This window comes from Taudactylus pleione, unplaced genomic scaffold, assembly GCF_031769625.1.
Source record: "Taudactylus pleione unplaced genomic scaffold, aTauple2 ptg000322l, whole genome shotgun sequence".
Taxonomy (NCBI): domain Eukaryota; kingdom Metazoa; phylum Chordata; class Amphibia; order Anura; family Myobatrachidae; genus Taudactylus; species Taudactylus pleione.
In genome coordinates, this window is record NW_028284723.1 from 4,155,812 (window position 1) to 4,179,380 (window position 23,569).

General features: G+C 43.3%; 1 protein-coding gene across 1 annotated transcript in view; it reads right to left on the reverse strand.

Moving 5' to 3' along the window:
• Positions 1–15,999: 15,999 nt before the first annotated feature.
• LOC148509511 (G protein-activated inward rectifier potassium channel 4-like) overlaps positions 16,000–23,569 on the reverse strand; it is a 93,523-nt gene continuing 85,953 nt past the window's right edge. The window contains exon 4 of the mRNA XM_088443018.1: positions 16,000–17,202. Coding sequence (XP_088299144.1) covers positions 16,856–17,202 — 347 coding nt within the window. The 3' untranslated portion in view covers positions 16,000–16,855. The remainder of the gene's footprint in view (positions 17,203–23,569) is intronic.

Below are 23,569 nucleotides of genomic sequence, written 5' to 3' on the forward strand. Positions count from 1 at the left end.
GAGGATGCTCCCGGCCACTCTGTGTTACACACATAATTGGGGCAGCCAATTAGCATCTACTGCCAGTCTCCCAGCCAGCAGCAGGCATGTACATAAAGCTTCCACCCAACTAAGCTGCTAATTAGTGGAAGGATCTGCCCATCCACCAGTCACAATGGTGAGGATGTCTCCACACACCTATTGGTGGATGGCTGCAGCTATCCACCAATCAGAATGTCTGAGACTGCAAAGACAAATGAGAAAAGGCAGCAGGTAGGGTGAGCAACTTCTTTTGGTCACCCCACCGGTCTAATCTCAGCGATATAAATAATATATAAAAAAAATACTTTGCACTCTTCTGGCACAATCTAAAGTGCCCAGGTGCCCTCAGTGTCGATTGTATTCAAAATATAGAAAAAAACAGCGGCACTCAGGGTCTCATAAAGTTCAAAAGCGTATATTCAAAAAAAGTTATCACAGCATAATACCAACTTTTCGAGGCTTGTGACCCCTTTGTCACCTTGACAATAGTACTGCGTATGTGCAGGTCACTGGGAAAATTTTCCCAGTGATTTTTGCTGCTCTGCAGTGCTGGCTTGGCGCTGCAAAGCAGCATTACGGAGAGATAAGAATAGAACTATGGGTGCAGTGTGGGTCTCCATGGAAATGGCGCATGCGCCGTTTTCCCGGGGACTGTAGTACTGAGCATGCGCAGGTCACTGGGAAAAATGATTTTTGCTGCTCTGCAGCTATGGAGAGGTAAGTACAGGACTATGGGTTTGCGGTGTGGGCCCCCTGAACTCAGGGGCCTGTGTGCCCCGCACACCCGTCACCCGTTAAAGATACGCCCCTGTATATACAGTGCATCCGGAAAGTATTCACAGCGCTTCACTTTTTCCACATTTTGTTATGTTACATCCTTATTCCAAAATGGAATAAATTTATTTTTGTCCTCAAAATTCTGCACACAATACCCCATAATGACAACGTGTAAAAAGTTTTTTTGAGATTTTTGCAAATTGAATTGAAAAAAAAAAACTAGGAAATCACATGTACATAAGTATACACAGCCTTTGCCATGAAGCTCAAAATTGAGCTCAGGTGCATCCTGTTTCCACTGATCATCCTTGAGATGTTCCTACAGCTTAATTGGAGTCCATCTGTGGTCAATTCAGTTGATTGGACATGATTTTGAAAGGCATACACCTGTCTATATAAGGTCCCACACTTGACAGTGCATGTCACAGCACAAACTAAGCATGAAGTCCAAGGAATTGTCTGTAGGCCTCCGAGACAGGATTGCTTCGAGGCACAAATCTGGGGAAGGGTACAGAAAAATATCTGCTGCTTTGAAGGTCCCAATGAGCACAGTGGCCTCCATCATCCGTAAATGGAAGAAGTTTAGAACGACTAGGACTCTTCCTAGAGTTGGCCAGCCATCTAAACTGAGCAATCGGGGTAGAAGGGCCCTAGTCAGGGAGGTGACCATGAAGAAGATGGTCACTCTGTCAGAGCTACAGCATTCCTCTGTGGAGAGAGGAGAACCTTCCAGAAGGACAACCATCTCTGCAGCAATCCACCAATCAGGCCTGTATGGTAGAGTGGCCAGACAAAAGCACATGGCAGCCCACCTGGAGTTTGCCAAAATGCACCTGAAGGACTCTCAGACCATGAGAAAAAAAATTCTCTGGTCTGATGAGACAAAGATTGAACTCTTTGGCGTGAATGCCAGGCGTTATGTTTGGAGGGAACCAGGCACCACTCATTACCAGGCCAATACCATCCCTACAGTGAAGTATGGTGGTGGCAGCATCATGGTGTGGGGATGTTTTTCAGCGGCAGGAACTGTGAGACTAGTCAGGATAGAGGGAAAGATGAATGCAGCAATGTACAGAGACATCCTGGATGAAAACCTGCTCCAGAGCGCTCTTCAGGACAACTCTGTGAATGTCCTTGAGTGGCCCAACCAGAGCCCAGACTTGAATCCGATTGAACATCTCTGGAGAGATCTGAAAATGGCTGTGCACCGACGCTTCCCATCCAACCTGATGAATCTTGAGAGGTGCTGCAAAGAGGAATTGGCGAAACTGCCCAAAGATAGGTGTGCCAAGCTTGTGGCATCATATTCAAAAAGACTTGAGGCTGTAATTGCTGCCAAAGGTGCATCAACCAAGTATTGAGCAAAGGCTGTGAATACTTATGTACATGTGATTTCTTATTTTTTTATTTTTTTTTATTAAGTTGGCAAAAATCTAAAAAAAAAATTTGTAAACGTTGTCATTATGGGGTATTGTGTGTAGAATTTTGGGGACAAAAATGAATTTATTCCATTTTGGAATATGGCTGTAACATAACAAAATGTGGAAAAAGTGAAGCGCTGTGAATACTTTCTGGATGCACTGTATATTCAAAGAAATTAGTCCTCCTTAGCACACAGCCAACTGATATTCAGCCAGTACTGGCTGCTCCAACACTTACTCTGTTCGCCCCCAGCATGAAAGTTTCCAGCCAGCCCCTGGTCTGAATGTAGCAGCCTGTGACTTGTGTGCCCTGCTGTGATTTTGGTGATATAGCAGCAAGATTTAAATGAACAATTTATTTTAAGGCAAAACCAAGTACTTGCAACTGGAATTAGGTTTGGGCCTGGACACTAGTGACTAGGGCCTGGACAATGGATAGGATGGACAAACACAGACTCCTTACCAGTTCTCCATACTGTCTCCTCATCTTGGTCGGAAGTCCCCTCTGCTGATCCTGAATCACCTCGATTGCTGGACACACTGCTGAAGGCGCGTTCGTACTCGGATCTCCTTCCCTCCAGTAATGATATCCTGAATCTTCATGGCAGTCTCAGTTTGAAAAGTTTTTTGTCCCTTATATCGTTGCACACTGGAGGTGGGACTTTGGGCGGACGACACACAATTGGTGCATCTCCTGACGCTTGCACTGCCCGACATGGTGGTTTTTGGCCAGATCAAACTTATTAAAATATGAAGATGTGACACTGAAATATACATGACACCATACTGATAGCTAAAATAGGTGGGTGTAATTGGTATAATGAGGTTTCACATCTCACGCTAACCAACTAGGCCATAATGAGGGTTGAACAGCACCTTTTAGCCGGTGTCAGTGGTTCCGTCTCCTGACTTTTAAAAGTCACATCTGGTGCAGCGTGACATTAGTCAGTGGAGAGAAGCTGGAAGCAGGCAGCGCTACAGAGCCAACTCAGCTGCGGAGAGGGAGACAAAGAGGGAACGAAGAGGCGTAATTGAAACAGCGAAGTATAAGGTGAGCAGTTGAGAGAAGACCGAGTCCAAAGTGCGGTTTGTAATGTAGTCATGCCCACCAAGAGCTGCCACGGGCCTGGGTACTGATGGGGCACGTGGTCTAATCGTAGGAGGTGTAGCCACACCCCCTTAGGGAAAAAATACTATTTGCAGCGCCGGGGATTGGGACGCTGTGAGCCCCTCAGTGTGATCGTTGCCCCCCACATGCAGAGTAGAGTAGTCTCTGCTGCTCAGCGGCAGTGAGCAGTCTCCCTGCTCCCACTGCAGCCTAGCACACAGCAGTGTGTACTGGGCTGCTGACAGATAAGAGGGAGGGGGGCGGTGTCGGACCCTCCAACAACCCTGGGTAATTAGTACCCACTCACTCCTCTCTCCAGGGCCGAAACTAGGATATCTGTCACCCGGTGCAAGCCAGAAATTTTGCGCCCCCTCCCTTCCTGTACCTGGAGTTTGTCCTTGCTCCTCCATAAGGCAGTGCACTACTCAGAAGTCCCTGGTATAGTGACTTACATTATTCCACACACCATAATGCCCATTACACATTATGCCACACACTGTAATGCCTATTACCAAAGTGCCACTTACATATTTGCCCGACACCATTTTATACCCCACATTAAGGCTTCTAATTACTTTAAAATTACTTGCTCATTTTCAGGGGTTTTATGCTCATTACCATTTCCATGCTCATTGCCAGGGGTTACATGCTCGTTGCCATGGGATTTCATGCTTGTTGCCAGGGGGTTTATGTTTGTTGCCATGTGGTTTATGCTTGTTGCCATGGGTTTCATGCTCGTTGCAAGGGGGTTTATGCTCGTTGCCATGGGGTTTCATGCTCGTTGCCATGGGGTTTCATGCTCGTTGCCAGGGGGTTTATGCTCGTTGCCTTGGGTTACATGCTCGTTGCCATGGGGTTTATGCTCGTTGCCGTGGGGTTTCATGCTCATTGCCAGGGGGGTTTATGCTTGTTACCAGGGGGTTTATGCTCATTGCCTCTTTGGCGGCGGCCATTTTTGGATGGCCGTTTTCTGAATCTGCAGCCCCCAAGCCACCTCGAGTCAGCTTTTTTCACCCCCTGCAATCCGGCACACGGTGCACGTGCACTTCTAGCCCCCCCCTAGTTGCGGCCCTGCCCTCTCGGCGCCCCTGAATGTGGTTGCACATGGGGTGCGGGGTTATAGCAATTGCACATGCCCTCAGTGGGATTCTGTATTTTTTTCCCACTGTCATTTTTAAATGATTTTCAAGAGATTTAAGCGAGGACCGAAGAATCGAATGAGGAGAGGCAGTTGGTCAGCGGTCTGCTGCATAAAGTGCCTTATTCATTCCCAATAGGCTGCTTTCTCTCTGATGGCCTGTCTTCCTCACAGCCACGGCAGAACCCGCTTCCTGACCACTCTGGCTTTGTATAAAAGAGGATGCAACTGAGTGATAGGACAATTTCATTTCTGTCGGGTTTTTTTTGTATATTTTTTGATTATCAGATTTTGAAGTGGGTATTGATAGCGAGGGGAATATCAGCGATTGAAGTATAGTGTCTAGGAGTGATAGTGGGTGAGGTAAAGTGATAATGAGGGATAGTGGGTGAGGTATAGTGATAATGAGTGATAGTGGGTGAGGTATAGTGATAATGAGTGATAGTGGGTGAGGTATGGTGTCAAGGAGTGGTTGTGAGTGTATTTCAGAGGGTGAGGTATGGTGACCAGGAGTTATGGTGGGTGAGGAATATACATGAGTTATAGTGTCAGGGAATGATACTTATTAAGTTATAGCGTCAGTGAGTGGTGGTGGCAGGTGATACCATAAGTGGGAGATGGTGGGTGGGGGATATGTCAGTAGATGAGAAGTGGAATTTGTGAATAGTTGTGGGTAAGAGGTATTATATATTGCATTGATCAGTGAATAGTTGGCGTATTTGGTGAGGGGTAAGTGTGGTGGGTGAACTAGTGTAGTACATGCCTCTGGGTCCTGAACCTGCACTGACTGTTTCTCTCCTTGATCCTCCATGCAGGCTCCTTTTATCAGTGAAAAAAATCTGGACATCCCAGAACAACAGAGTTACTGCAGCAGGTTGTCTCGTTTAATGTAACAGGCTAAAAATGGGCTGTACCTCCACTCTACAAACATGTCACTATTCACAATGACATTTGTTTTCAAGTGGGAAATGTAAGCTGTATATTTTGTAATATATGAAATGCCAAAAATTGAGCTTGGAAGGTTAATCGGTACTACAAAAGTAAACTGGTACCTATAGTACTATATAATAACAGAGCCGTAACTAAGATGATGCAACATGTAACGCTGCCAAAGGTGACTCCAATCACCCCCACTGAATGTTTGTATGTATGTGGAACGGTGAAGGGTGCTGGTGGTCTCTCTTACCCAGGGCACTAAAAGGTCTAGTTATGGCTCTGTTACCAAATTCACCTTCCTCACAAAGCTGAAGAGGACGGTCATCCCATTCTGAGTAGCACCGATTTTACCTGAATGAGATCAGGTTAGCTGCGCTCTCCTGCTAAAACCTCAAATGGTAGAAGCAAACAAGATCAAGTTAATATTTTAGGGTAGTGAAGCTCCAAGTAGGCAGATACATCCAACTGAGGTGCCCTTGTCTATGACAAGATTCTTACCTCATCCAGGTAGCTTCCTGTTAGCAGGCTGTTTGTGTGTGAGGGATATATCGGGGTGTAAGAGATGTATAATGAGTGCATTGATAGTGCTATGTCAGTGTCCTGGTTGTGTATGAGAGGCAGCAACCGTAAAGCCTTGACATATGCAGCATCACAGATGGTGCTTCAGAGTTACCTGACTCAGGTGTTGAACTGGATTCAGTGGAGACCGGCTTGACTGGAACCATGGATGATGTAAATAACTCTATTTGCATATGAATTGTATGGCAGTGAAAACTGCCTTTGATGATAAATGACAGGAACAGGAAAATTGCAATGTTGGAGTGGAACCAGTAGATAACTTGGAGGAACCAGACTGGGACCGGCAGGAAGGCTTGCTGAGCTGGACGGGGTACCAGTAGGTAGGCTTGCTGAATTGGACTGTGAACCAGTAGGATTTCCAGATGCACCAGGTACAGCTATTAGCCGGATTGCTAAATGAACTGGTCTGGGAACCAGCAGGATTTCTGGATACGCCAGGGGTTGCTGCCAGCTGGAGCCTGGGATACACTTGTACACAGAGAGACAGAAATAGCACAATATGTACACCACGGGTGAGAGCCTGAGAGAGTCCCAAAAGATTGACCTTTTTGATAAAAAGATGAGAGGAGAAGTATATATTCTATAGAAAATGTTTTATGGGAAAATAGTTTACATGTCATTATGATAGATAGATAGATAGATAGATAGATAGATAGATAGATAGATAGATAGATAGATAGATAGATAGATAGATAGATATGAGATAGATAGATAGGAACAACATAGGGCTCAATCCAATTAGCCACGATAAACTCGTGGGTGCAAATCATCGCAGCAACAGCCGCACTTTACGGCAGCCTGAACTCGCACAAAAGTGCTCACAGCCCCATAGGGTTCCAAGCAAAATTGTGCGATTTTGGGCTTGGAGCTGGCTGAAAGGGGGGCGAGATGCTGTGCCGTTGCCGGCATTTTAACACCATGGCTACAACAACTCACACCCTTCGTGTACAATTGGATTGACCCCATTGTGTTTTTAGTCAATAGAGGATCCCCTGTAGTAAAGTGGCAACGACAAATTGGTGCTGTTTGTCCTTAATTACAAGTAATATGTAAAATGTGTCCACTTTTATGATGTTTTTTGGTCACATTGTTATATAGTGTGTGAATAAGCATAGGCGAGCATACCTGACAGCATCGCATATCAACGCAGCATCAGATTTTCTGCGATACCATCGGCCATCTGAGTAACCCAGAGTTACTCAGATTGGCCCTCACAGCTTCATAGCCGAGGCCAGGAAGTACATGCGCAGGTTTCTTACAATTGGTGTTGTACGCAAACCATCAGGTTTGCATACAACACTGAATCAGACCCTCAGATGTTTAATCTCTCACATTACCAAGCAGTGTTACAGTATCTGAAGTAACTCAGAGTGGGCATCTTTGTCAGACACATTTTTGTACATCAGGGGAAGAGCTGATCCTAGCATTGGCATATAGTCGTCAGACGCGACTACTGAAATGACGCTAAAGCAGTCGCAGCAGTGTGTTACTGAGAATGAGCTCCAAAGACAGCTGCACCCTATGACGCCCCAGGGTGGTGCTAGACATGACCATAGATGGAGTTAGACACAACACGTATACCTATGTCTACAAGGTAAAGTGAGTTTTGTATTTAATACTTTTACTTTCAACAAGCATCTTGCAGGTATTTATAAGACACACTATGACACACTGCTATTCCTCACCTGCAGCCAAGTTTGGGTGACTGGAATAAGCTAGCAGCCATCATCGTCTCACAGCTGTGACTGTTTAGCTGCCCTATACCGTGAGCTACTGTCCTGCTAAATAGGAGTAAAATTAGGAATATTTATATTGAAACAATGACCTAGTTCAACACAGGTGACTTCAATCATACATTAGGTGGGAGGTTCAGGAGCAGAGCAATTTGTACCTGATGTAACTGGTCATGTCGGAGGATATATATATATATTATGATAGAAGCACTGGAAAAATTCTGGATGGCATATATATGTGTCCCAGATTCTTGACATATGTGTTTTGAAACCCCTAGGAAATGTCTGTGCTTGTTGGAGTTTTTGGCTTTTAGTAAAATCCGGATGATGGGTCCTGGGGGTGTGGATGTGAGAAGAGAAGGAATGGCTCCATACATAGGGCCATTTCAGGTGTTTGGGCTTTTCAGACTGAGAGCAAATTAGCAATTGCACCTTGAAGAGGATCATATAAGCTGTGTCAGGGTATGGCTCAGAGTCTCACACCTGGGAGAGCAAGCAGGCAGGCTTGGTCAGAGACACTAAAGCCATGGCCAAGTATTGGTTTTCACAAAGTTTGCAGCTTCAGTGTTTTTATACCTTTTTGTCAGATGTTACTATGCTATACTTAAGTAAAATTACAAGCATTTCATAAGCCTTTGACGGCTTTTATTGACAATTATATTAAGTTTATGCAAAGAGTCAATATTTGCAGTGTTGACCCTTCTTTTTCAAGTCCTCTGCAATTCGCCCTGGCATGCTGTCAATCAACTTCTGGGCCAGATACTGACTGATGGCCGCCCATTATTGCCTAATCAATGCTTGGAGTTTGTCAGAAGTTGTGGTTTTTTGTTTGTCCACCCGCCTCTTGAGGATTGACCATAAATTCTCAATGGGATTAAGGTCTGGGGAGTTTCCTGGCCATGGACCCAAAATTTTGATGTTTTGTTCCCTGAGCCACTTCGTTATCACTTTTGCCTTATGGCAAGGTGCTCCATCATGCTGGAAAAGGCATTGCTCATCACCAAACTGTTCTTGGATGGTTGAGAGGAGTTGCTCTTGGAGGATGTTTTGGTAAGGAATATTCCGTATTTTGGAATATTTGCATACCATAATGAAATATCCTGGAAATGGGACCCAAATCTAAACACAGAATGCATTTATGTTTTATATACACCTTATACACACAGCCTGAAGGTAATTTATACAATATTTTCAATAATTTTGTGGCTCATATAAAGTTTGTGTACATACATGAAATTTATTTATGTTTCATATACACCTTATGTCAGGTCTGAATTATTTTTTGAACCCGGGGTGGATGCAGGAGAAGAAACAAGAACGGGTTTGTAGTATTGGAATGCAGCAGGTTTAATAGGATTATTATTATTAATGAGATGGTAATAGATATATAACTGGCAGAAAATAATCAAGTCCAAGTGATGTGAGGCTGAAAACAAATGTCTGGCAGAAAAAACAAAGTCCAATAATGAAGCTGGGAACAGGTGTCTGGCAGAGAAACAAAAGGTCCAATGAGGCAGAAATGCTGCTGTGTTTTGAGTTTGGTTGTATCTTGATGACCTTTGCGATTTACCATACACACAAGTATTTCAGCATTTCTTGTTGCAGAATTTTTACACTTATGTTCAGGTCCTAAATTGTATCCATCTCTAAATGACAACCCTTATTGCATATTTGCAGCCTTCTGAAATCCCAATCTCCATTTCTGTTACCAAAGGCTGTCACTTATCTGCTTTATTACAGGACTAACCCAATCATAATTAATTGTAACATATAAATAAGTTGGGTGTATAAACTTTATTTCATATTGTGGCTTATATGACACCAGAAATTCTGTGCATCAGCATGACAGGAGCTTCATGTGACTGAACTGTGCTGCAGGAACACCTTGCTGAACATGCAGCAACCCGGGTTACTGCTCAGTGTGAAAAGGCCATGTCGAAATAACCCGGATCGAGCGACCCGGCATTTCAACTCTGGTAACGCACAGTGTGAACAGGTAACCCGGGTCGATACGACCCTGGTCCCATTCACAGCATTGGAAGAGCCGGCACTTTGAGATGATCTCAACTCCCCAGCACGTGTTGGCGGTGACGTCATTGACTCGGCAATAAGCCGGGTTGGGTTGCCAGTCTGAAAGGGGTCTCAGCCAGGTCGTAACCGGGATGGACCAGTATACAAAATCCCGGGTGCAACCCAGCATTCGAATGTGAAAGGGATATAACACAAGTTGGCAGGTTGCTGCCTCCCACAGAATCAGCACAATTATCTCCATGGTGCACAGTCTAGTAATGTTCTAACCAGGGCCGGCTCTATCACTTGGCGGCAGCTATCTAGGCCTCCGTGATCTGGGAGGGTATGCCACGGAGTCTGCACCTCAGATAATAAAGGATGTATCTGAGAGAGACATCCTTGTTGTATTTAGGGTTAGGTCACATACCTAGACAGGATTCTTATTGTCGGGATGCCACTGTTGATATTTTGACCACCGGCATCCCGATCGCCGGAATCATTCCCCAAGTGCTTTTTCCACATCTCTCTTTTTTTTCTCCCCCCTAGTGTCTCTATTTTGTTTTTCTAGGTCTCCATGTGTCTCTCCTTCCCCCCTTTCTCCCCAACTTTCTGTCACTTTCTCCCCTCCCCCATGTATCACCAAGCCTCCACCCACATCAGGCTGGGTCCCCACAGGGGGGCTGCTATGTTTGACAATATAGAAGTGGGGTATCATTATCTATATATGTTTTTCTTTTGTTTACTCTGGAGTGTGTCCATCCTAGGTCTGGTGCACACGCGCGTCTCACCTTCATTTCTAGTCCTCCTTTTTCTGACACATAATGCAACACTACATACTTACAACTACTCCCTTCCTCCAAACTACTCTTTCAGGGGTATTCAATATGGGTGCAATAACATCGTTTTTGCTTTAATATCGGAGCTATGACGTCATTATCGCAGGTTTTAGTTTTACACTGTATTCAATATCAAAGACTTATCGCAGTTTTGATAAAAAACGGGGATAACTTTTCACCATTGAATAGGTGTCGAAAAAAAGTGCAGAATTGGGGTTTAGGGGTGCAGGCTTAAAAAAAATAGCCTGCACCCCTGGGACTGACATTTAAAAAAGAACTGTGTCCAAAAAAAATTTTTTTTAAAATAGGGACACCCCAAAAAATACATTTAAAAATTGGGGTGAAAAAAAAAAAATGGAAAAAATTGTTTAACAATAGGCAAATAGGTTCAGGGCTATTCTGCATGTATGCGGCAGGTGTTTTGAAGAATAGAATTATAGCGGCAGGTGCACAAATGCAGAATTTTTAAAAATTTACTTTAGGGACATCAAAATATGCTAGTACCCATTTTCATGTACCCCAAATTTGATGCAACCACTTAAAAAAACGAAAAAAATAACCTAAGTGCTCTTCTGCAACACTTCTTCAATGTTGGGAAAAAAACACCTGCTGCGGCTATTTAAATCCCCAACTTTCAATTAAAGGCTAAAACGGGGGTACCCATAGTGTTCCCCCATGTTTTTACAACTTTAGGGGGGTCTTAAAATTATTTTAAGGAAAAATTCGTAACTTTACGCAAATCCAACTTCGGAGGTTCCCGTTTTCGTTAATTTTATATTGAATACGGTGATAAGCGGGAGCGCGCCCGATACTTTAACGCAGGTAAAAACTCCGATATGAAACGTTAACTTCGGCAGTGAAGTTAACGTTTCATATTGAATACCCCTCTTTATCTCAAAAAACCCTCAACTGGAGCTATTGCTCTTTTTTGTAGCATTCCACCACCCAACTCCTTCCTACAGCTATACATACAGTACCTATACATACTGTATATGTTAAGTATGATAATTGTCATAAATTGTAAGTGTCATTTTTCTTTATAACCATACAAAATGGTGCCCCAGGGAAAAGCCGCACCCATAGTTACACTGTTGAATGCGACTCCTACGTCCCTTTAGTGTCTTTATCATATATCTCAGCTGAGTGAGGCAAGTTTTAACATTGTCGACATTATGAACATCAGACTTGTAAATGTCGACATAATGACGACGTCTACAAGGAATTACGATATGACCTTTTTGGGTGACATACTTGTAGAAGGAAAGTCAGAGCATGTCGCCTATCACATAAAAGCTCAGGTGATAAAGTTAAACAGAAACATGGTTGGGTCATAAGTACAGCAAAGAAGTAATCTGGTGCCTTCTCAATGTTCAGCAGTTCTCGAGGGTTTGGTTACACAGCGACAGACACTGGGCCTGATCCAGAGTTAAACGCACATTGGCCGCATTTGAAGCCCCATTTCATGCTCGGAAATATATGTGAATATACAACAATATTCAGAGTTGACCACATCTATGTTACTGCACTGTCCCTATCCATCCGCTTGTGAAAGTAGCCATCATCACTAACAGTGCAGACGTGCACCAGCCCTAACCTTGGTGCAAGATATCATGTGAAATCATACAGATCTCTGCATACACACAGCTCTGCGTAGCTCTGTCTATACGCCCACAGCACACTGATCCTCAAACGCATGAGCAGCTGCAAAACATTGCAAATTTCATCTGCAAAAGACAGATGGATCAAATTTCAGGATTTAGTATGTCAACTTCAGTCTCAGCAAAGGGTGTCAGTACGGAATTGTCTCTGCCTTCTATGAATCTTCTCATCCACTATTGGCATTCTTCTTTGGGAAACGTGGCATCTAAAAGATCTTTAACCAGGCCAACTCCATCAGTAGAATCACAATCCAATGTATCTGGTTTAAGGGCCTAATTCAGAGATTTACCCAAACCTGATGGTTTACAGTCAGGTCCATAAATATTGGGACATTGACAGAATTTTCATATTTTGGCCTCTATTCACCACCACAATGGCTTTGAAATGAAACAAACAAGATGTGCTTTAACTGCAGACTTTCAGATTTAATTTGAGGGTAATTACATCCAAATCGAGTGAACGGTGTAGGAATTACAATGGTTTCAATATGTGCCTCCCACTTTTTAAGGGGCCAAAAGTAATGGGACTATCAACTCAAAAGCTATTTCATGGACAGGTGTGGGCTATTCCCTCGTTATTTCATTATCAATTAAGCAGGTAAAAGGTCTGGAGTTGATTCTAGGTGTGACATTTGCATTTGGAATGAGTTGATGTCTACTCTCAATATGAGATCCAAAGAGCTGTCACTGAAGCAAGCCTTCATTAGGCTGAAAAATCAAAACAAACCCATCAGAGAGATAGCAAAAACATTAGGTGTGGCCAAATCAACTGTTTGGAACACTCTTAAAAAGAAAGAACGCACCGGAGAGCTCAGCAACACCAAAAGACCCGGAAGACCACGGAAAACAACTGTGGTGGATGACAGAAGAATTATTTCCCTGGTGAAGAAAAACCCCTTCACAACAGTTGGCCAAATCAAGAACACTCTCCAGGAGGTAGATGTATATGTGTCAAAGTCAACAATCAAGAGAAGACTTCACAAGAGTGAATATAGAGGGTTCACCACAAGATGTAAACCATTGTTGAGCCTCAAAAACAGAAGGACCAGATTAGAGTTTGCCAAACAACATCTAAAAAAGCCATTACACTTCTGGAACAACATCCTATGGACAGATGAGACAAAGATCAACTTGTACCAGAGTGATGGTAAGAGAAGAGTACAGAGAAGGAAAGGAACTGCTCATGATCCAAAACATACCACCTCATCAGTGAAGCATGGTGGTGGCAGTGTCATGGCGTGGGCATTTATGGCTGCCAATGGAACTGGTTCCCTTGTATTTATTGATGATGTGACTGCTGACAAAAGCAGCAGAATGAATTCTGAAGTGTTTCGGGCAATATTATATGCTTATATTCAGTCAAATGCTTCAGAACTCATTGGACGGCGCTTCACAGTGCAGATGGACAATGACCCGAAGCATACTGCAAAAGTAACCAAAGAGTTTGTTAAGGCTAAAAAGTGGAATGTTATGCAATGACCAAGTCAATTCCCTGACCTGAATCCATTTGAGCATGCATTCCACTTGATGAAGGCAAAACTGAAGGGAAAATGCCCCAAGAAAAAGCAGAAACTGAAGACATTTGCAGTAGAGGCCTGACATAGCATCACCAGGGATGAAACCCAGCGCCTGGTGATATCTATGCGTTCCAGACTTCAGGCTGTAATTGCCTGCAAAGGATTTGCAACAAAGTATTAAAAAGTGTAAGTTAGATTTAGGATTGTTTAGTTTGTCCCATTACTTTTGCCCCTTTAAAAAGTGGGAGGCACATATAGAAACTGTTGTAATTCCTACACCGTTCACCTAATTTGGATGTAATTACCCTCAAATTAAATCTGAAAGTCTGCAGTTAAATCACATCTTGTTTGTTTCATTTCAAAGCCATTGTGGTGGTGAATAGAGGCCAAAATATGAAAATTCTGTCAATGTCCCAATATTTATGGACCTGACTGTATGTACATGGTGTAAGATCTGCAGGATCGCTCACAGTGCCCTGGATGCCACAGCCTGACTGACAGGCTGCGGCTGTTTGAGGATGCAGCAGGAGTGGCGACAGGCAGGAAACAGGGCTTCAGCAGCGCAAACTTCCCGGTCATCCTGAGTAACCTGTGGTTGACCAATGTTCACGCAGATGATCCAATGCTGCAGCTTCAGAAGCAAAGAAGCCGGCAGGAGGTGTCTATTTACACAAGACGCCTTCTGTGCATTAGTGTATTGTCACACAGTTGCTGCGTACAAAGAGGCAGCGGCTGTGTGATTAGCGTACATCTCTGAATCAGGACCTTAAGTCATTAGACTTGCAAATATTAAATAGTACAAAGAGAAAAGACAGACTGCTTGTTTGAGTGCACTAACCCTCTGATTTAAAAACAATAAACTTTATTTATACCTTTAAAATATGTTCATTCCATTTATGTAAGGTAACAGGGTGGTCTTGTTTCTGTACCTTTACCAGGCATTATCTTCTGGTTGTGACATCTGCTGATGCTTATTTTGGAGGAAAACCCTTCAAAAGGTTTTAGAAATCATTTTGATGTAATGGTTTTGCACTTTTACAGATGATTATGTATTATATTATTTTATATACTGCTTGGCTACTTCCCATATGTTATGGCTACCTAGCAGTTGAAAATAAAAAAAAAAATATTTCCTTAAAATACACCATGGCAGATATTCCCATGGGATGTAATCAGGATCCAGCCGACCATCACGACAGCCACAATATCGGCAGCAGAATCCTGACGGTCAGAATACAAATCCCAATGGTGAGTATTAGTTAGGGTTAGGCTGTGATAGGGGACGATTAGGACTCGGCTGCCAAAGGGGACAATTAGGGTTAGGCTGTCAAAGGAGACGGTTAGGGTTAGGCTGCCAATGGTGACGGTTAGGGTTAGGCTGCACTAGGGGACGATTAGAGTTTGGCTGTCAATGGGGACAGTTAGGGTTAGGCTGTCAAAGGGGACGGTTAGGGTTAGGCTGTCAAAAGGGGACGGTTAGGGTTAGGCTGCAGTAGGGGACGATTAGAGTTTGGCTGCCAAAGGGGACAGTTAGGGTTAGGCTGTCAAGGGACAGTTAGGGTTAGGCTGCCAATGGTGACGGTCAGGGTTAGGCTGCAGTAGGGGACGATTAGAGTTTGGCTGCCAAAGGGGACAGTTAGGGTTAGGCTGTCAAAGGGGACGGTTAGGGTTAGGCTGTCAAAGGGGACGGTTAGGGTTAGGCTGCCAATGGTGACGGTCAGGGTTAAGCTGCCAAAGGGGACGGTAGGCTGCTGAAGGTGACAGTTAGGGTTAGGCTGCCGAAGGTGACAGTTAGGGTTAGGCTGCCGAAGGTGACGGTTAGGGTTAGGCTGTGGGAGGGGTGGGTTAGTGTTAGGCTTCTCACTAAAATTTGTCGGGATTTTGACCGTCGGGATTCCACTGCCAGTATTGTGACTGTCGGGTGGTCACCCATGGGATACCGTACCTAACCCATTCCCACCGATGTTGTCTGTTTATGCTTTGTAGGGCAGCTTGGAAAGATTCTCAAAGACACCAAAGGGATAGAGGAGTTATATTATACACTTTTCTGGGTCTGTTTCTTTTTCCAGTTTTCCACCCATACATTATGGCTGCCATAATTTTTCTATATATTGCCCATATCCTAACACTATTTTGTCTTTTGCCATAGGCCCAGTTTATCTCATCACTTATTTTTGTAAAGTTTTCTTAGACATTGCAAAATGAAGGACAAATTATAATTTGTAATTGGATAAACATTTGTTTTATTGGTAGTCTTTTAAACAGTGTACAGCTGTCCAAATTGTGCTCCCCAGCATTGCACATAAATCCCAACCTGTCTGCAGTGTTGTTATGCCCTCTTGTATGGCTTAAGAGCCATCACATGAATGCATCTGTTATAAATGTAATCACACAATATAACTGCATAGAAAGTGCCGTACTACAGTATATACAAAGAGAATACAATGAAACGGTGGCTTCAAGTTTCACCATAGCTAGTGGGCATTGGCATCTCATCCTTGGACTTCAATTATTGCTTAATGTGTTCTCATTATGACTAGGGTCCCGCCCACAAACATGTGTACAGCAAATAGGAGATGCCCACCAAAAATAATAATAATAAAAATATAATATACAGCAGAATGTCATTGTGGAACATTAAAAAGAGCAACATGTTGCACCACTTGGCAAAAATGTCCTTATTTTCCTGTTACATGACAGATAAACAGGATCGTCAGAGAACAGGACACAATGTCCTTGTATGACAAATAGCAGGGATGCTAGACTACTATATGTCACCATTGCCAACAGTGTCCTTCACTTGTAAAATATATAATATGCAACTGAAAAATACAGTTTATTGTAAGAGAGACTTATACAATAGACTGCATGTAGGAGACAAAATGGCAGAAGTGATTTGAGAAGGCATGCTTGAGAAACGTTAGGGTCAGCAGTGATCATATGGCAGTTACAGACCCTTGAATGTGATTACAGGAACTATTCATAACTTTATATTGGAGTGAAAAGTGTTTAGATTTCGTTTGAAGTATTTGGGATCTTCTCATTATGGAAACATGTTTAATTGTTTAGCAAAGTCTCCCTGCAGTCAATCATTAAATATTGGCAACCAGGGAATATTCTATCAAACATCAAGATCATTGCTCTCAGACTCTCTTTCAGGAATGGTGGGAAATTCCATGTTGTCCTGGTTCTCCTGAGAACTAAATCCAGTTCCTGTGTGCCCAGGGATAGAAGTCTGAAACATATTGTCCCAGTAGAGGCTGAGGGTGGACGTATCATTCTGTTCATTCTCTTTTAGTTCATGCATCTCCTTTGCACTTCCCCAGGGTGTCTGCACATCGAAGGTCTTATCAAAGTGGGTGTAGTCAACACGGAATGCTCCTTTCTCCAGAGTCATGCAGGGCTCAAACCGGTGACCCCACAGTATTTCATCCTCCGTGTAGGAAGTCTTGGCCTGACATGTCATACCTACATAATGAGAGACATTAAGGGAGATATTTATGAAAGCGGTCACATACTGTATTTTATACTGTGAGATAGAAAAGAAGAAATGCAGGGTTGAGTAGGAAAATTGTAACCTAAAAATAGATGCAACTAGAAATGAGCGGTTCGGATTCCAAGGAATCCGAACAGCAGGAATCTGAGCTTACCCGAGCCGCGGCAAAACGTCAACTTCCTGGAGTAGGACTCTCGCGGGACTTGGACTCTATATAAGGCGCTGCGGCTCGACACCTTTTCACTGTACGCTGCGTGTACTCTGCTGTGTTCAGGGCTGTGTTAAACTTCAGGCGGGCTGTGCACACTACTGTTTGCTGCACTGACTCTGCGTATAACATTTAACAACTGTGCTGCTGTGTCCAGAGTCTCACAAAGTGTCTGTTTTGTAGCCATTGTCTGTATAGGGGGCACGCTGCTGTTTGCTGCACTGACTCTGCATATATTATTATTTAATAATATATATTAATTTACAACTGTGCCGCTGTGTCCAGAGTCTCACAAGAGGCTGTGCTGTAGCCAGCGTGTATAGGGGGCATGCTACTGTTTGCTGCGCTGACTGCTATATATTATTATATTTAATATATTAATTTAACAACTGTGCTGTGTCCAGAGTCTCACAAGGGGCTGTGCTGTAGCCAGTGTGTATAGGGAGCCCTCTGCTGTATGCTGTGCTGACTCTGCTATATATATTAATATAATAACTGCTGTGTCCAGAGTACCCCACTGTGTATACAAGTACTGTGACTCTGCTGGCCTTACCCCACTGCATATACAAGCACTGTGACTCCTTGGGCCGTAGCCAACTGCATGTTCATAGCACACAAGTACTGTTAAAACAAGAAAAGTAAAAAAAAACCAACTTTTTATGCTGTACCCCACTGTGTACTGTATACAAGTACTGTGACTCTGTTGGCCATACCCCACTGTGTATACAAGCACTGTGACTCCTTGGGCCGTACCCCACTCTGTATACTTATGCCTGGTCCAGCACATGTGCAGTCACCAATTTCTTTCTTTGGTGCATGAAGTATGCTGAAACCCGCTAGATCCGTCTACAACTGCATATGTGCACCACCCCAAACCAGGCCCATTGTGTGCATAGAAGTAAATGCATACTGTATCTTTTCCCATATGCAGAGTTGGCTGCATCTTTGTGTTGCACATTGCATGGATGGTTTGATACTAATCATCATCATCATCATCATCATCAGGGTGAACTTACACTGTTCTAGTCTTTTATTTGATTTGCACATTTATGCTTCCCTCCATTGCTTCATAGACTGCAGTTTTGTTAACATGCCCTCTGTGTACTTTGCCTACATAAGAAGACCCCATTACAGCCCAATTACGCTTCTCCAGGCTGAAGTTTATATGACTCTGCACCGCCCATACATGCATACACTTTAGTGTTAAACTAGCAAGATAGACTACACCGACAGATGTACATTAAACTCCGTATCAGGCCCCTACTGGGCAAGGTGGGCTGCACTACTTTCTGTCTAGTGGACATTTGATACCGACCATTTCATTAGCTTAACATTTTGTCTTTGTATTCTGGAATACAGAAATGAGTAACGGATAATGCCTATGATGTCGGACCTTATATAACAACTCCCACAATAGCACCCTTTAATACACTTCCTATACAGAAACCAACAATTTAAATACATACAGTTAATCTCTGTTCAAGACCTAATTGCTGTTACAAAGCTGTTTTAGTTGCATTTACATAGCCAACAACTATTAGGACCTGTTACCACCAAAGTCATGGTTTTTGACCTGTGCTACATGTCTTTTGTTTTACATATTCTTCCTAACAGCCATTTTCTATTTGCATTTACCTATCAGAGGTATCAGTGTACCAAGACCAGACTGCCAGAGGGCATGTTGGCCATACCCCACTGTGTATACAAGCACTGTGACTCCTTGGGCCGTACCCCACTGTGTATACAAGCACTGTGACTCCTAGGGCAGTACCCCACTGTGTATACAAGCACTGTGACTCTGTTGGCCATACCCCAATGTGTATTCAAGTACTGTGACTCCTTGGGCCGTAGCCCACTTTGTAAACAAGCACTGTGACTCTGTTGGCCGTACCCCAATGTGTATACAAGTACTGTGACTCCTTGGGCCGTAGCCCACTTTGTAAACAAGCACTGTGACCCTGATAGCTGTAGCCGTCTGTGTATACAAGCACTGTGACTCCTTGGGCCTCAGCCCACTGTATATAGAAGTACTGCGACTCTGCTGGCCGTACCATTCTGGGTGGGTGGGAGGGACCAAGGACAATTTCATCTTGCACTACCTTTCATTTCTGCCACTACTGTGTGGCAATGTTTCATAGATGTGCTTTAAACTGTGCCCCAAAATGATCAACCTCAGTTACTACTTCCTACCTAAATCAATTGAGACAACTACTGTATCTTACCTTTGGTCTCATTACACCAATTGGGTCTGTTTTGTACAACAACATACTGGACACAGAGGTTGAATATTCCATAGACACTGAAGCTTTTAATTTGTATTGATTTTTATTTTAATTATCTTCTGTTCTGCATGTGTTTCTTATCAACCTATGATCCATCCTGGCTCTCAACCTTTATCTGTTACCACTGGACCATGATGTTTACTATGCTGTTTTTTTTCATTTATTAAACCTACTTCTATTAACCTTCAAAGAGATTTGGGTCTAATGCTGAGTTGAATGCTAATATTCCTTAGATGCACCAGCATTGGGCCGGATTCTGAGTTGGCCACTTTTTCATTTGGCCATGGAATCCTACTTACCCTCCTATGCTAATGCGAGAATCTGGGTGACTATGCCAAAAATCCATACGACTGCATGTGCAAGCCTATCCTGCCCATTGTGTTTACGTTTGTAGCTGTCATCATTAGTATCTGGACAGGCACCCACCCCATAGATTAGGGGAGGGCAATAAACGGCCCCCCTGCTGTTGTAGAACTACACATCCCAGCATGCCCTGTAACAGTTTTTCTATTTGGCCATGCTAAAACTGTTGCAAGGCATGCTGGGATTTGTAGTTCAACAACACCTGGGAGGGCTGCTTATTGCCCACCCCTGCCATAGATCCATCATAAACAGAAGTGCAGTCTCCATCCACGCAGTATGATCATGCATGGAAGTTGACTTGCACACCCACGACACTCTAGCAGGATGGGGTAGTTCAGTGCAATTGCCCAGTAATCACCCAGAAATGCCCAATTCTGTGAAAGTGTGATTAGATCTCCATCAGTGAGCTTAAGCCTGGTCCAGCACATGTGCAGTCACCAATTTCTTTCTTTGGTGCATGAAGTATGCTGAAACCCGCAGGATCCGTCTACAACTGCATATGTGCACCACCCCAAACCAGGCCCATTGTGTGCATAGAAGTAAATGCATACTGTATCTTTGCCCATATGCAGAGTTGGATGCATCTTTGTGTTGCACTCTGCATGGATGGTTTGATACTAATCATCATCATCATCATCAGGGTGAACTTACACTGTTCTAGTCTTTTATTTGATTTGCACATTTATGCTTCCCTCCATTGCTTCATAGCCTGCAGTTTTGTTAACATGCCCTCTGTGTACTTTGCCTACATAAGAAGACCCCATTACAGCCCAGTTACGCTTCTCCAGGCTGAAGTTTATATGACTCTGCACCGCCCATACATGCATACACTTTAGTTCTGTAACATGCATAGTGTTAAACTAGCAAGATAGACTACATCGACAGATGTACATTAAACTCCGTATCAGGCCCCTACTGGGCAAGGTGGGCTGCACTACTTTCTGTCTAGTGGACATTTGATACCGACCATTTCATTAGCTTAACATTTTGTCTTTGTATTCTGGAATACAGAAATGAGTAACGGATAATGCCTATGATGTCGGACCTTATATAACAACTCCCACAATAGCACCATTTAATACACTTCCTATACAGAAACCAACAATTTAAATACATACAGTTAATCTCTGTTCAAGACCTAATTGCTGTTACAAAGTTGTTTTAGTTGCATTTCCATAGCCAACAACTATTAGGACCTGTTACCACCAAAGTCATGGTTTTTGACCTGTGCTACATGTCTTTTGTTTTACATATTCTTCCTAACAGCCATTTTCTATTTGCATTTACCTATCAGAGGTATCAGTGTATCAAGGGCCTCATTCAGACCCACTCGCAAGCAGCTGTCCGCTCGCAAGTGGGTCGATGGTGTGCACTGCGCATGCGCATGACGGAGGGAGCACCGTCGTGCGCATGCGCCAGACGCGACGAGCGAAGGACTTTTCTTCGCTCGTTGTGTGTGATCAAAGGGGGCGTGCTGTCGATGTTGATTGACAGCACGCCCCCTTTGGTGGGCGTGCCTGCCAAACGGAGGCGTTCCCAAGGGAACGCCTACCGTCAGAAGCCGGCCCCACTGACATCACTAGTGATGTCAGTGGGAGTGATTTTGGCTCTGATAGAGCCAAAATCACTCCAGGGCTTGTGGTCGAAAACCCCGACCATAGGCTTCTGGTCGCACTGGTGACCCACAGCTATACGAGCATCCAGGAGGACGCTCCATTTTTATGGAGGACGGCCCTCATTCAGAGCGAGCGCTCTGCTCAGAGCGTCCGGCTCTGAATGAGGGCCCAAGACCAGACTGCCAGAGGGCTACAACAAAACCCCCTCATCTTGCAAATCTTAGAGAGACCTAGATGACTTTGGGCCTGATTCATTACGGATTGCTATTGCGATCGCTTCTGCGATTACTCACGCAGTCTCACTGCGAAAATATGCTAATGTTTGCAATCGCTATGCCGTCGCAGCCTAACATAAGGACGCCCATTTCACCTTACACACATCCATAATAATGTGCAAGTCTACAAAGCCATCAGTAACATGTACACTTGCACAAGGTCAGACCTTACTCAGGAATTGCTAACCTCTCGCATGCAGTGAAAGCCCAAGCTACGTATGGCATTGCAGTAACCAAAATGTCATGTAGCTAAACCATATTTAGAAGAGAATAGTGATATGTATGTCAATTCATTCATACTGTATACATAAATTCATTCATAAACCAAACATGGCAGGCAAAAAAACTTTATTGAATAACTTCGTATTTCAAATAACAGAGGAGAAATTTAAACTGGGTAGCAAAATAAACTTTGTGTTTGATTCTTAAAGTGGGTCCACACTATAAAATATATTGTGCGATATATTGTTCCGACAAGAATCAGAACAATATATTGTGTGGAATGTATAGTTTGCATGTCTGATTGCACGTACATGGCGGTCGTTCAACCATAGTTCCATCTGCTGTGCTGCACAGAAGATGGGAAGATGGTACAATGCAATGAACAACGCCATGCTGTTATATGCAGCATGGAACGATATATATTGCACCGTTGTACACCGGATTACCTAGTGTGTATGGTGCGCATGATATATCTGTACATTGCGTCATTCCGTCGCTGGGTACACACATCGTATAGTGTGTACCCAATGTTAGACAGCAGGTTATAGCACCTTTTCCCAGACATCTTTTCAGCAAAACTCGGCATCTACAATCTAAACAGAGATAAGTAAGACTACTGTAACGCACAACATTTCTGACCTTGAAGCATCAAGTAACAAAGCAAAAGACAGCTATTGAGAATTTTTATTTGAGCCGGTACACTACGCAAGCAAAGATAGAGAATCCCTGATACTAAGAAATAATACGTCTAAATCTATTAAATGAAGTGGTAGAAAAGAAAAACAAGCTTCAATACAAGATAAAGAAGATGATATGTTTTCTTCCCTCTCTCTATTAAACATAATGTTATGTAAAAGTCTCACGAGTTCCTCTCATAATTCACTGGACAAAAGGTGAAGTACAATTTATAACAATATGAATAACAAATACTGAATGAGCTTAAAACAAATTACAATGACAAGGCTAAACCAGCCAATAATGTAGGAGGTTATAAATAATGAATGAAGTAAACAAGGCCTTTAGTTTATTATCAGACAGTACTACAAACAGTACCCCAGACTTCTTAGGGAACCCACCTGAGATTAATAATCACAAACTGGATTTTTTTTAAATGCAGGGTAGTATTCTGGAATATTTACCTAACAGGTATACAACTTTCTTGATATTAAAAACCCTTATATCCCAGGTTTTTTTTTACATCTTGCTAAAATATATAACGGTTCACAAAAGTCAATTTATCCATGGGATATTATCATTATTATTTACTACCAGTTATTTACATTGTGCACACATATTTACAGAGAATATTTGGTAATTCACATCAGTCCCTGCCCCAGTGGAGTTTGCAATCTAAGGCCCTGATTCAGAGATGG